The 13,222-nt window shown below is 37.6% G+C and overlaps 3 protein-coding genes across 5 annotated transcripts; 1 reads left to right on the forward strand and 2 right to left on the reverse strand.

Moving 5' to 3' along the window:
• Positions 1 to 486: 486 nt before the first annotated feature.
• Positions 487 to 3,535, forward strand: LOC119984103 (actin-related protein 2/3 complex subunit 5A). Its single transcript, XM_038827890.1, has 4 exons — positions 487 to 1,278; positions 1,357 to 1,429; positions 1,526 to 1,626; positions 3,237 to 3,535. The coding sequence occupies exons 1-4, from the start codon at positions 1,181 to 1,183 to the stop codon at positions 3,370 to 3,372; spliced, it is 408 nt and encodes a 135-aa protein (XP_038683818.1). The 5' UTR covers positions 487 to 1,180; the 3' UTR covers positions 3,373 to 3,535.
• Positions 3,536 to 3,649: 114 nt separating this feature from the next.
• Positions 3,650 to 5,906, reverse strand: LOC119984102 (homeobox-leucine zipper protein HAT3-like). 2 transcript variants are annotated; one of them, XM_038827889.1, is made up of 4 exons: positions 5,418 to 5,906; positions 4,733 to 4,959; positions 4,545 to 4,624; positions 3,650 to 4,295 (listed from the first exon to the last, which is right to left on the reverse strand). In XM_038827889.1, exons 1-4 carry the CDS (start codon positions 5,521 to 5,523, stop codon positions 3,938 to 3,940), a joined length of 771 nt encoding a protein of 256 aa, XP_038683817.1. In that variant the 5' UTR covers positions 5,524 to 5,906; the 3' UTR covers positions 3,650 to 3,937. The 2 variants fall into 2 exon arrangements, with proteins under 2 accessions (XP_038683817.1, XP_038683816.1); XM_038827888.1 differs by having other exon boundaries at positions 4,733 to 4,971; positions 5,418 to 5,903.
• Positions 5,907 to 7,780: 1,874 nt separating this feature from the next.
• On the reverse strand, positions 7,781 to 12,643 carry LOC119983269 (RNA-binding KH domain-containing protein PEPPER-like). Of its 2 annotated transcripts, XM_038826927.1 has the most exons (9): positions 12,130 to 12,641; positions 11,943 to 12,044; positions 11,450 to 11,671; positions 10,623 to 10,681; positions 10,437 to 10,528; positions 10,203 to 10,315; positions 9,129 to 9,191; positions 8,350 to 8,426; positions 7,781 to 8,117 (listed from the first exon to the last, which is right to left on the reverse strand). In XM_038826927.1, exons 1-9 carry the CDS (start codon positions 12,502 to 12,504, stop codon positions 8,114 to 8,116), a joined length of 1,107 nt encoding a protein of 368 aa, XP_038682855.1. In that variant the 5' UTR covers positions 12,505 to 12,641; the 3' UTR covers positions 7,781 to 8,113. The 2 variants fall into 2 exon arrangements, 1 of the variants encoding a protein (XP_038682855.1); XR_005464597.1 differs by lacking the exons at positions 7,781 to 8,117; positions 8,350 to 8,426 and having other exon boundaries at positions 10,203 to 10,332; positions 12,130 to 12,643.
• Between the last annotated feature and the right edge of the window lie 579 nt (positions 12,644 to 13,222).

Below are 13,222 nucleotides of genomic sequence, written 5' to 3' on the forward strand. Positions count from 1 at the left end.
GGAGACGTGTGATTATTCTTTGAAATAAATACGTGCAGGCACGAGGAGGGTTCCAAAGCGTACAAAACCTCCGTTGTACTAAAATATCAAGATAAAAAAACCCATTTATGTACAAAAGAAAATTTAAAAAACTATCCATAACTAACCGTTGACACCCCTACTTACAACTAATATCAAATAGCACTTGAAGTCATTATGTTGAGGTTTTTCACTTGAAAAAAAAATACCATTTACATACCATAAATGTTAGGGATCCCAATAAATGCGATCACCTTCATTCCAATAAAATAATTCATCTTGTCCCTTGATAGATATAAGTGTGGGGTTCACAAAACCTGATGATTGAATCAGAGAGTGACGTATTAGTCACTGGGATGACTGTGATCCCTATACTTCTGTTTACATGCCACCCCCTTGATTTTTTTGAATGAAGCCACTTTTTGAAGTCTAATCTGCTCCCTAAACTTGGCTACGAATTCAATGGCCTCTTTGGCATGGCAAGCTGGCAACTACCTCAAAAAGTTCTCATAGATTTTCCCGTCGCTCTGACACCATTTTCTAGTTTCATCTCCTACTTTGATGAATCAATCCTCCTCCTCTCTTTTAACACAACCAATACTCTCTCTTTTTTTTCACATCTAAATCTCTCATCGCATCATTTAAGCTTCTTTGCAATTTTTTCTTTTGGAAGATTTCATTCCCATTTCTATACCATTCAATGGATTCCCTTTTCATTGAAGTTTCTCTCCAATTCTTTCTCGGATGAAGATCCATTGCTATGATGCCGAGAAACCTTCTCAGATGGAGAGTCATTGCTATAATGCGGACAATGATGAAAAGTTGTGCTATATCAATATTTCACCCATCAGATTCTTCATACTCTTCGGGTGTGTAACAGAGTGGTGATGTCTTGGATTTTATGGAGCGCTCGGCTAAATCAGTCTTAGTCGTGTTGGAGTCGGATCCCCTCCATTCATGCTCTATTTTTCTCTGGTTGTAATCTCATTTGATTAAAGAATTTTTTTTAAAAAAAATAGCTTAAGTTAAAAACTAGTTTATTTAATATTTTGCTTAACCAACCTAAAACGGAGCTGTTTAGCGGCGCCAGTCACTCTGTGACATTTTTCTAGGGAAAAATTCCGACTGGCAGAGGAAGAATTTGAGAGCGAAGAGAGAGAAAATGGCAACGACGGAGGAATTTGTAGAGGCAGACAATGCAGAGGCGATAATCACAAGAATCGAACACAAGTCTCGGAAGATTGAAAGCTTACTCAAACAGTAAATGAAACGATCCCTTAAATCTCTTCCTCAAATTCTCTCATAATTTCGCTTTCCTTACATCGATTTTTGTATCAGGTCGAAACCCGTCGAGGCTCTCAAAACTGCTCTAGAAGGATCTCCTCCCAATACCAGAGATGAGCGATGCAAGGTCCTGCCTTTCTATTATGTTGTAGTTTTCTTTTTCATTTTTGTTTTGGAGATGAAATGGAAGGAATATTGATTTGTGATTTTGGGTTTTTTGTAGTCTGCTAATTGGATAGTGGTGCATAGAGCGATAATGGCTATTAAAGATGTGGATGCGTTGTTCTCTGCTTTGGATCCTGAATATTATGATATCCTTATGAAGTAAGCATCTTTCCGCTTCTGCATTCACCCATTTCATTTTTTTAGCCTAAATAATGAGTTCTTTTCAGTTCTTGGTTGAGTGATTGCTTGTACAAATTGCTTCATAATTTCTCTGCTGAGGACTTTGTTCGTTTTTTGATTTTTCTCCTTGAATAAATAATTTAGGCTGTTAAAAAAATTCTGAATTCTGGACATAGTTTCATATGATCTGTGATATGATCATTGTGGATCACCTCCATCTTGTCATAGGGCTTGGAGGAATCACTTCTTTTTTGGTCTGAAAATTTGATGCTAAGTTCATAATTTTCTTTTCTTTGGTAGCATTGAATATCCATAACATTGACCTTAAAAGTTGCAAAGACCTTTGTACAAGTGAGCTTCATTTGATTTAGTCTTGAAGGAAAAACTTTAGTGCATAACTTAGGCATCGCAGTTTCATACCACGGAAACAAACCTCTGTGCATTGCAAGGGTAAAGTTGTGTTGTCTTTCTTCTTGAAACCTTAACACCAAAGTCTAGAGAATGTTAGACAGTTTGAAGTTTACTTTAGATGCCTCAAGTCTATTCTTCTGGAGGTGTTAAAATACTTTCTCCGAACAGCCATTCTGCAATCATCATGAAGTGAATGATTTAAACCAAATTGTACCATTGGTTTTGTCTTATATTAATGGCAAGGATCAATTAAGGATGGAAGACCAGATAAGATCTACATTTTGGTGTAAGCATCTACACAAAGTAACCACTTTTGCCTACTCACTCTCTCAGTTATAATACGATTGTGGGATCCCAAGAGTGTTTAAATTTACAGTCATTGGGCTGGTATAAATAGTAGCAGTATTGTTTATATTTAGCATTTTCTCTCAATCAAGAATCCCATCGCAGTGGTAGTTGCTCCATTGCGACCTTGGTGTTGTGGCTTCCTACCGGCAGAACAACCTCTTTGCAATGTGGGGGGAAACTGCACTTATTCGTTATCTCCAAGTCTAAAATGGTGGAACCTTGTGCACTAACTAAGTTGCCTAACCCTCATCTATTTCGTAATACTCAGGGTAAATTGCTTCATCTTTCACTGTCATTCTGCCTTTAAAAGGATCCATTCGGAACTTAGATGTCTTCTCAGAGAACTTAAAAGCTCCTTCAACCCTGTTATCTAAGAGGGAGAGCTCTGTGGCCAATTTTCTTTAGTTAATTTTACATTTCAAGTCATTACCCTAGAAAATTAGAATGTCTCGCCCTTATGCTTGTTTTGACCTTTTCAAGGAAGATTCCTGAAATGAAATGGAAACTAATGGTAAATGTTTTGTAGTTATTATGTATTTAGAAGTTAAGATATAAAATGTCTATATAGAGTTTATAGATGTAGGCTATTTCATTGCATTGGTTTAGTTTATCAGGCCTCATTGGTTTTAGGCGTTGCTGCGCAGGTATAAGAAAACACTTTAGATTATTAGGCTCCTCGTGAAAGGATAAAGTGGTACGCGAATCAAATCCCATTGAAATGAAGCCCTTCCTAACAATTTAGTCACCATTCTCTCCCTCTCTCTATGTTTGTGTGTATATGTTTTGTACAAGATACAGGGTTATGGCAATATAACATGAGTTATTTGCAGGTACTTGTATAGAGGCTTGTCAACTGGAGATCGTCCTACATGTGACCAGTGTCTACGGATTCATGAAAAGCTGACAGAAAGAGCTGGTTTAGGATGCATATTACGTGCCCTGGCAGACACAGTCAATACAGTTTGATTTCGTTACTCCTTTTATCTTAAAATTTTCTCAGAACATGATTGATTCTCATGTACATGTAGTTGATCGTCTTAGAAGTATTAAACACAGTATACAAGAAGCTCTCTTCTAAATAAATATTCCATGATAAATCATCAATAGATTTTTTCAAGAGCTTTTGATATTTCTCAGATCTTATTTTGCAAGTTGGATGGTGAGACTGCTACCACTTCCACTAGAAGTGTTAGAATTCAATAGGACAATCTATTGGAGAATGGAGACTCAGAAACATCTGAACTTCATAATCATTCTTTTCATTAGCATCTCTGATGTGTAATCTCACTCTTCCTATACCAGAAGAAACAAAGAACATTTTTCCCATATCATATCACCAAGTCCTTCTCTAGCTAGTCCACCCTATCTACAATCCCTCCCTCTCTCAAAACAAGGTTTTACCTAAACAGAAGTCACATCCTAATAACCATTACTGGTCTCATCTTTGTCCCCAAATAACAAAAAGAAAAGGAGAACCCATGATCCTACATCCTTTTGGGTTATCCGTGATGTCATTAACCCGAGCTTACAACTATGGCCGGGAAGTAGGGGCATCAAACCGTCGCTGTTGATTTGGCAATGCTGCCCAAGGACTGATAGTTATTGGCCTCTGACCATTGGAACCCACAGGCTGGTGGCCAGAGGGAATTGTCGAAACAGCTGCAGCAGTGGTGGAGGAGGATGACGACGACGACGAAACGGCAACACGTTGACATGAAGGGCACATGGTGAGGCTGGTGGGAGGTTTCGTGTTCATGTAGAGGTTTGGGGAGAGTTTTAAGGCCCTAAGTTCCTGAACCTCCTTCTGCAACCTTCTGTTCTCCCGAGTCAGATCCTCACAGCACCTCTTCAGGTACTCACAATCCACTTCTGTTTGCTTCATTTTGGTCCTGCATCAATAATTTTGATCAACCCTTTCAATAATGAAAATGATTAAGATCCCAACAATTGGTATCCCAATTATCTGAGTTTCCGTGTTGGATATACAGGATTCAAGTGAATTTGTGGGATCCACTTGTCCCACGTGATGCATATGAAATCCTATATGTACAACTGCTAGTATAACAGATAACTGGGATCCCTATCATAATTGTTTCAGTAAAGGCTCTCTAGTGCAAGCTCAATGATTAATATCTCACCTGGCCCTCCTGTTCTGAAACCACACCTCTACTTGCCTTTGCATCAGATTCAATTGCTTTGCCAGAGCCACCTTTTGCTTCTGCAACCAAAACTCCACTTTTAATAAATTGCAAGTTAAGGCCATAATGCCAATGAATAACCAAAACTTCCCATAACAAATCAATCAAATAACCACCATGCTACTCACATGATTGAGTGTGCTATGTTCCTTGAACGTTTCTTCAAGGACCATGGACTCTTCCCTTGACAGCCTGAGCTTCTTCCTTGACCCATTGCCCTCACCGCTACCACCTTCCTCATCGTCACTGCCACAAGAATAGGAGACTCTCTCGGCCTCATTCTCCTCTCCAATAGTCTCTATCTCACTCCTCTTCCCACTTAAACTTGAAATAGTGCTGTTTGGGGATGAAACCCCTGCTTCCAATACTGAATTAAGATTTTGGACCATGTTACTAGCATGCATAAATCCTCCTTGAAAGTGGAATTCTGTAATTAACAGAATATTGATGGTTTTTTTAAAAAAAAAAAAAACTTTTTTCCCATCATTTCTTAGGGAATTTACTAAGTGAAGATTTGCAACAAAACTGGTGATGTTGAGACTTGTCTTGATTCATAATCCTTGAAGGCAAGAAATCAAATATTATCAACAATTTTTTAGCTATAACTACAAATCAATGAAAATAAATGCTGGTGCAAAATAAAGAGATATATTGCATGGAATGTACAATGTGTCCTTGTTTAACGCAAGATATAAAAATAAATAAATAAATAAAAAAAAACCTAAAAGCCTAAAATATAAAATTATAATCTCTGTCACCCAGCTTTTCCTAAAAAAGCAGAGAAAAATCAAGAGAGAAAGAGAGTAGTATTACCAGATGATTGGAATAGTTTCTTCAGACAAGGTTGCTGCTGGTGATTCTGTGTAATCCCAAAGCTTAGACTCAAATCCAACCCCAACCCATCATCTTTCTCACTCATTTTTCTCTTCCTATCCAATCACAGACCAATACCCGCCAAAATTTTTCCTGATTTCCAAACAAAGCTCACTCCTTTCAGCACTTCAGGGTATATTCTGTTTGGACTCTGAGACAGAGAGAAAATTGGAAGGAAAGGGTGAGAAGATGGACAAAGTTCACTACTTTTCTTTGGGTTTTGTTTTGTTTCGACTCAAATGGAAAAGTAAGCATGGAAAACCCCAAAATTTGGCATGAACTCACTCATTTTTCTTCCTCTCAGGCTCTCTCCCTCTCTCTCTGCCTTTCTATATAGAGAGAGATAGAGATATGGATATTAGGATATGCACAAAAGAGAGAAAATTTAGAAAGAAGAAACAGAGTAAGTTACTTGTGTCAGACGATGTAGGCTCAATCATGGTTTAGTATAGAGGAGTTAAAGAAAAGGTTCGTGTTTCGTAAGACTGGGTTGCCCTGGGTTGTGTTTAGTTGCGTAATAAAACAGTATTTTAACCGTGGTTAAATGTTAACCTTGTCTGACCATTGACTAAAAAGAGCTCAAGTGATTGATTGATAACTACACGCGCTCTCCTGTCTCCAGACTTCACGCACTTGAAATCATCATCATCATTATCTGATGATTAATTTGATCATATCATATCATGTGATGAATTGATGATGGTACAAAATCCTAGGTGGGACCACCCCATTGGCTCAAAGTCTTATTGCTATTCGGCACCTATATTTTTTTTATTGAGATCAAACTTTGAGGACACATATGCGGGATATGCCTAATCGAACCCAATTGATTGTCAACCGAACGCTTTCCAAATTATTCAATTTTGCTGAAATTCTACCAATTATTAAAAACAAAGCTCAAAATTGTTATGATTTTTTTTTCATCGAAGATCAATCATCATTCCATATAATCAAGAGTCCTCTCAAATGGATGCTACATTCAACACTTCAAATTGCACTTTATTGTTTATTGTCAAAGCGTAGTGCTAGAGCACCAGAATGGGTGCTGCTAAACAACACTTGTGTTTGTCTATCTTGAAACCTTGTACATACTCTATATATCAAGTGTCTATTAAGTTACCAATTTGAACCCACAAAACCAATAGAAAAATGACACGTGGGCAACCATTTTTGAAGTCTTGCCAAAGAGAAGGAAATAGTATAAATGATAGATGTGTTTCAAGTGTTTGTATTGTAGGGTGGACTCTTGACAATATAGTGATACACAAACACCAAAGTAAAATGAAGAAATTGAAACTAATACCCACCCATTGAAGTTGCTTTTAGTATTTGTGCCCAATTGAGCTCGTCAGTGCTCATGTATATGCCCTCTTCATAGAATGTCCTGTGTAGGGAACTTTTTTCTTGTAGTATGAAAATTGTTGTAGGGTCTTTCAATGGTTTGAGAGTGCCATAGTATTCTGTTTCCGAACTCTTCAATACACCAACTTCTAGCTCCCTAACATTGTTTAAGATAACTATTTATTTTCCAGGCAGCCAGTTATGAGCTTAAGAAATAAGAATATACGAACATAGAAGAGAGTTGTATGATCAATGTGCCTCTAAGAGTTGCAAAATTAGGTAAACAATGAGAAAGATTATTCTTTCAGCCATTCTTTACTTCAAATTGAATTTTTTTCCCCGGATAAGTCATTGTTATCCTTCAAATTGTTTGACAAGCTTTGGCTCCTTGAATATTGCTTTTGTAGGTACAATGTTCATGAAAAGATTGTGAATTTCATGGCACCTCTGCCCATCAACCTTCCAGCCATGGCCCCTATATTATTTGAGAACTTGTTCGCATTGAGAAGTTTTTAGTATCGATTTTGTAGTATTAATCTTATGTTTAATTGTACGTTTGGTAATTTAATCAGAGGCGTTAATGCTAAAACCTAGTACTAGACCATTTTCAAGCAAGTTTTTTTATTGTCTAAATTGTGGCTGGTCTTGTTTGCCGTAACTTAAAAAAATGGAAGTGTTTGGTTGCAAAGATTGATCTTGAGACGTTTTCCAGCATCCCCAAGGCCTCTATGTGAATGAAACTTTGGAAACAAAACTAGGAGAGTCACAAGAGATAAGAAGACATAACATCTATCATCTGGTATAATGATTTTTTACCATTGTTTTATCAGAGATCAGGCCCCTTAAAGGGCATGCCAAGAGTACCGCAACCCTGGTAGAGAGGGTGATAGTAGACTATCATTTCCCTCTCAATTTAAAAATTCAACAAAAAAGCAGGAAAACATTGAAGTACTCAAGAGGGATTCTCATGTCTAATCTTTGGCATCATTTGTATCATTAATGCTACAGAGTTTTTGGGATAACAATACCAGTAAAATACCAGTGCCATGCAAGTGAGACAGTAAAATACCATCATAGTCCACTTTCCAAAGCCATTCCATGCAAGAAATTCAACCCAAGGTTACTCTATAACAAAAGCACTAGGAATTCAAAACCAATACATAATTGTTCCAGTAAGGAAGAAACAGGCACCAGATAGCCACCAGATAAGCATATGGAGAATATAAGTGGATTTACAGGGTAAATGTAAGGATGGACGAGAGCGGTCTCCTGGTTTTCCCAACTTATCATCTCGATTAACTGGGGTGAAGAGAGAAAAAAATATCCATCAATCAATGGGTAAAATATTGATATTTATTCAGAAAAAAACAATTAAGAAACGAGTATTTCAGAGTTACTGCTTCACCAAGCAGCCAGACTGGGGGAGTGTGTTCCATACAATAATGAAGACACCTAGCATTCCCCAAAATGCAATACATACAGTAGCAACATGACAACCAATAGAGGAAAATGTGCATGTAGAGGAATTTACGTTGATTGTTGAGCACCAGCTTGTTGTATCATCTGAGAGTAAATGTATTCATCAACTCTCAGCTTTGCCAATGCCACCTGCGTACAAAAATAGTTGTTAATAGAGTCCATTGACATTCAAAACTGAAATCCTTGGTCTAAGAACAGCATCAGAGAGCGAAACTTCATAAAGCTGCTGTTTTCGGACCCCCTAAAATCAATCTGTCCATATGTGAATGTTTCAATGTTCCATTATTTTATTACATAAGACAACCCCTGAACCAACAGTACAAGTTATTGTAATTACACAGTTCAATGACACAATAAAATAATGTATTTCACTGAGCCTTTCGTATTAACCTGGACAAGTACAGGCTATATTCTTGCAAACAGATTTAGTAATTTCTCTTCATTATACTCTTTAAGTCAGCAATCTTTAGCAAGCAGTGTCTCTAAGAATAACCATCATCAGCCAGCAAACTTAGGCAACTAGCTGTCTTTGGTTTTTTTATTATTAGTATATCAATATGTTACAATATTTCATTAGCAATTTTCTCAGCTCAGATAGCCTAATGCATATACAATTTACAAAGCTTTGACATGACAACCATGAATCACCTGCACAAGAAATAAGGGAATATAACAGTCGTCACTCAAATCCACAACAGTTAAACCAACATCTTGAACTCCTGTTAGATACATTTAATTGCACGACAGAATACAAAGACATACTTCACCACATCTTTGCTATAACCTGCAACTAAGAAAACTTTATAAAGTTTAAAACAGAATTGGACATACCTGCTGAGCACTACCGCCAAATTGGATTTGCCTATGTTTCTGTTCCCCTTTTCCCCCATAAACCTATAAAATAGGATATAACTGAAGCTTAAGAAAGCTACAGGCAAGAAATAGAGCAACAAAAAACCAAGAGAACAAATTTTTTACTCCTCATGTTGGATAAAGGATAAAGTCCCCCATCTAGTTCAAACCAAACAGATTATTAACTGAATATTGAGAAGACAATTTTACCTAACATGAAATTTATATAAACCTTAGTACCTAACACAAACCCTGCATATTCGAGTGTATTTTCCTATAAACAACTTAGATGTGATTTCAAAGTGGGTGTTCTTGGATCTTGATGGGTGGACAGTTAACAGTAACAAAATCATGGAAGAGAGATAGATGGGTCCAAGGCAAGCAAGAGAGAGAGAATTCGTGAGTCCAGCAAGATGAGGAGATGAAGTATCACGAGTGAAGAAAAAGACTAACCCCTATCTGAAGTACAAAAAAGAACACCTCTTCATGGAATCGTACAACTACCCAGTTGGTTTTGATATTTCATCTCATTCCTCTTCTTGTAATAAATATATGAAATGGGTGACGGGTTAAAAATGAAAGTTTTGAGCTTTAAGAGAATGAGGTGAGGAAATGGCCTGTTGATAATTATGAAATATGAGTTTTCAAAGCTAGATAAAGGGGGAAATGGAGCTGCAATGGTTTGAACAAGAAATTTTCTCAGCAGTATTAGGTCATTTTTTAAACAAGAGTCTGTCTGCCTTAAAAAAGATGTGAGGGTACTCTGCAGTATTAGGTCCAATGTGGCAGAACAATGGAGAGGTTCTCTATTCTTGAGCAAAATTTACAGCAACTGTATTTTACCCAAAAACTATATGTACGCACAAATCAAAAATTATCAACACATGACTGTGAAAACTTAACCATCACTGCATGGCAGACACTAAACACAGGTATAGAAAGGTAGAAGCTAGCAACTACAGCAACCTAGATCCCTAAGAATTCCTAGAACAACATGCGAATATATAGATAAATGATCAAAAACTACAGCTTAGGTATTGACAATCCACCTACCTTGATCATGGCTCCAGACTCACTTCTGATCCTTGATATGTTGGAGCCGCATCTTCCAATCAAACCACCAACAAAAGTTTCCGAAATCATCATCTCGAACGTAACATAGTCAGCTGCAAGATTGGTTGTCCTAAAGATGATGTCGTTATAACACAGAATATTAAAACTTCATATTGCTACAAGATGTAGCACTTGAGAAACAGAGTTATTTTGATATTTGAAACACAAAATAACCTGAAGTTGGGTCCACAACTGGTTGGGTTGGTCGAATTAAGCTATAATTGTATGTTGGACTAATAGAAATCACTTGACGGGGTGGGTTTTCCCTGCCCAGCACAAAACTTGTGTAAATAAACAGAAATACTTTTATTACCAATGAGCGGAAACATCAAACATAGCCACTCAAAGTTAATGAGAAACCTGAGTTGATGACCAATCTCTTCTAGAGCCTTCAGCACTGCAGGAACATCACCTGATATCTGAATATGATATAAACGTTCAACATTCCGCAGCGTAAAAAATAAATAAAAGAGGCTTTAAAAGACCAAATTAAAGAATATTCAAAATCCAGCAGAACAAGGGCAACGGCAATTCTATAATATTTTAACATATTGACCCCTCAAATGCCATGAACTTCACACAATGCGTCATATCTTACTAGAAAAGCACTCAACTTTGAAATCATTAGACCCGTATTCTCTGAGAAGTTTCAATTCCAAAAAGAGAACGACAAGCTAGCAAAAAACTGGTATCAATTCAAAACAGTGAACCTAATTATTCAGGAGTAGGAAGTATATATCTGATAGAACATATGACCAATGACAAACAGGTTAATATCTTTAGCAGGCCATTGAACAGTCCTTCACACCCAATGTTTACCGCACCTAATCAAGCCAATTTTCTACCATTCTTGAAACCGAACTGAGTTTCCCAAAAGTGGTCCTCAATAATTTTTCAGGGAACTAGAATATATTAGGCACATCTTTACTTTCAGCAATATGCCCTCAGTACAGTACTTTCAGCAATATCAACCATACATTCCCTGAAGATTAAAGAAAAAACAAAACCATATATTCATCTGGTATGTGGTAACCCCTTCAATACCCTTTAGCATAGAATTGTCCTAGCAAGGGTAATAAGATAAGGCTATAAGGAAAAGCAACAATGGGATTCTACATCAAAAATATTAGTCAATCAGACGGCGAATTAATATGTTCATTTCATAAGCAACATTTTAGAAAGCTCACCTGCACAACTCTATCAGATTCATAAGCTGACGCACACAAAGGCAACTGATTTTGTGCGAGTACCGTGATTGTAGCACCAGAAGAATTCCTCAATTTCTCGATATTTTGACCAGACATTCCAATTAACGAACCTGCTTGGGACCCGGCAATCAAAATCCTTATTGTATTGGCAGCTACATGTCCTGCAGCAACTTTTGATGCCTCAGCATTGCTATCATCCTCCTGTTAAGTAACAAAGTGAAATTATTTATTTTGACAGCGAGCCTCACCAACCAACCGAAAGCACTTGCTAAGCCTTTGGACAGACTGAAAAACAGAAAATCCAGAAACAATCGAATAATCTAGCAACCAGAATTTATAGTTTTATACAATATTATTGCAAGTAAAGAAGAGCTGCTAACTTCTAAAAGCACATGCTTGTGATTTTACAAATAACATAGACAATTTTGAGTGCATTAATAGTGTATAATTGTACTTCACAAGTTTCCATCACCTTCAGAATTAAATTGGCAATTTGCTGCAGGGCATTCTCTGCATCACATTTCTCGTTTTCACTTTCTTTAGAACTTATGATAATCACTCGCTCTTCATGTCTCTGCACATAACCCAATAACAAAAGTAGCTCAACAAAGAAAGTAACAATCTTTTGAAACATAAACCCTAAAAAGTTCTATACTTACGGCGATGGCATCGGCGATCTTGATTGTAGCTTTCGTGTCCTCTCGAATCTTCTGGATACGATGCCCCACTTTTCCAATCACCTTCCCGATCTGCCTCGAAGGCACCACAATCCTGAATATCACGTCCAAAGCCACGGCTCGGCGCTTTGCGGCCGAATCCACCGTCTCCCCAGCCGCCGAGGCAGACGATGGGTCTCCGTCTTCGCGGCGGCGCTTTCCGGTTCCCGGAGGCTCGAGTTGCTGCTGAGGGTACGACTGAGGTAGAGTCAGAGGCAGAGGCTGGGGCTGGGGCTGAAACTGAAACTGATATTGGGGCGGGGGAATCATGGGTGGTTGTAAGGGGTAGAGCGGGTACCCGCCTCCCATTTGAGCCATCGTCAACGGGTCAGGGAGAATCGCAAAACAACGGAGAGAACAAGGGTTTTATACAATGTTCGAGATTACCAGATACTTGTGTTGTGGGAGACGATGAGCTGATTACGGATATGCCCTTTCAGAAGCTTATGAGTTATATCACTTTATCAATTCACAGAGATGAGTATCAAACTCCTCCAATAAGCCTGAACAACCAATTACCCATTTGGAGCCCACTAAGGCCCAAGACATGAAAATCGTGTCAAACCGACCGTTTGGTCGGTTATTGTTAAATGTATATTAGTAAGGATCAATCAAAAAATCAAAAAGAAAAAACTAACCAAACCGTCAATAACCAATCGAACGGTCAGTTAAATTTATGTTCAAAAATCAATCGAAACCAACAGTAAAAACCTTAATTTTGAGAGTGATTGGAGGACCAGAGAAAGGGGAGTAACGATAAATCTTGTAAATTTATGATTTTGAATTTTGTATGAAAGGGGAGTAACGATAAATCTTGTAAATTTATGATTTTGAATTTTGTATTTGATTGGACCTTTCTTTTTTCTAAAATGATTAAGCAATCATCCAGTTGCTAAGTTATAAGTACAATTTAAATGAATTTGTGGGTCCACTCCACGTGTCCTACATGATGCATATCAACTACTGGATGATACCTAACGATTACAAAAGCGGGAAATGTCTTTCCAAGACAGATTTTTTGCAAATCGAAATCCCT

This window comes from Tripterygium wilfordii, chromosome 18 (genome assembly GCF_013401445.1).
Source record: "Tripterygium wilfordii isolate XIE 37 chromosome 18, ASM1340144v1, whole genome shotgun sequence".
NCBI lineage: Eukaryota > Viridiplantae > Streptophyta > Magnoliopsida > Celastrales > Celastraceae > Tripterygium > Tripterygium wilfordii.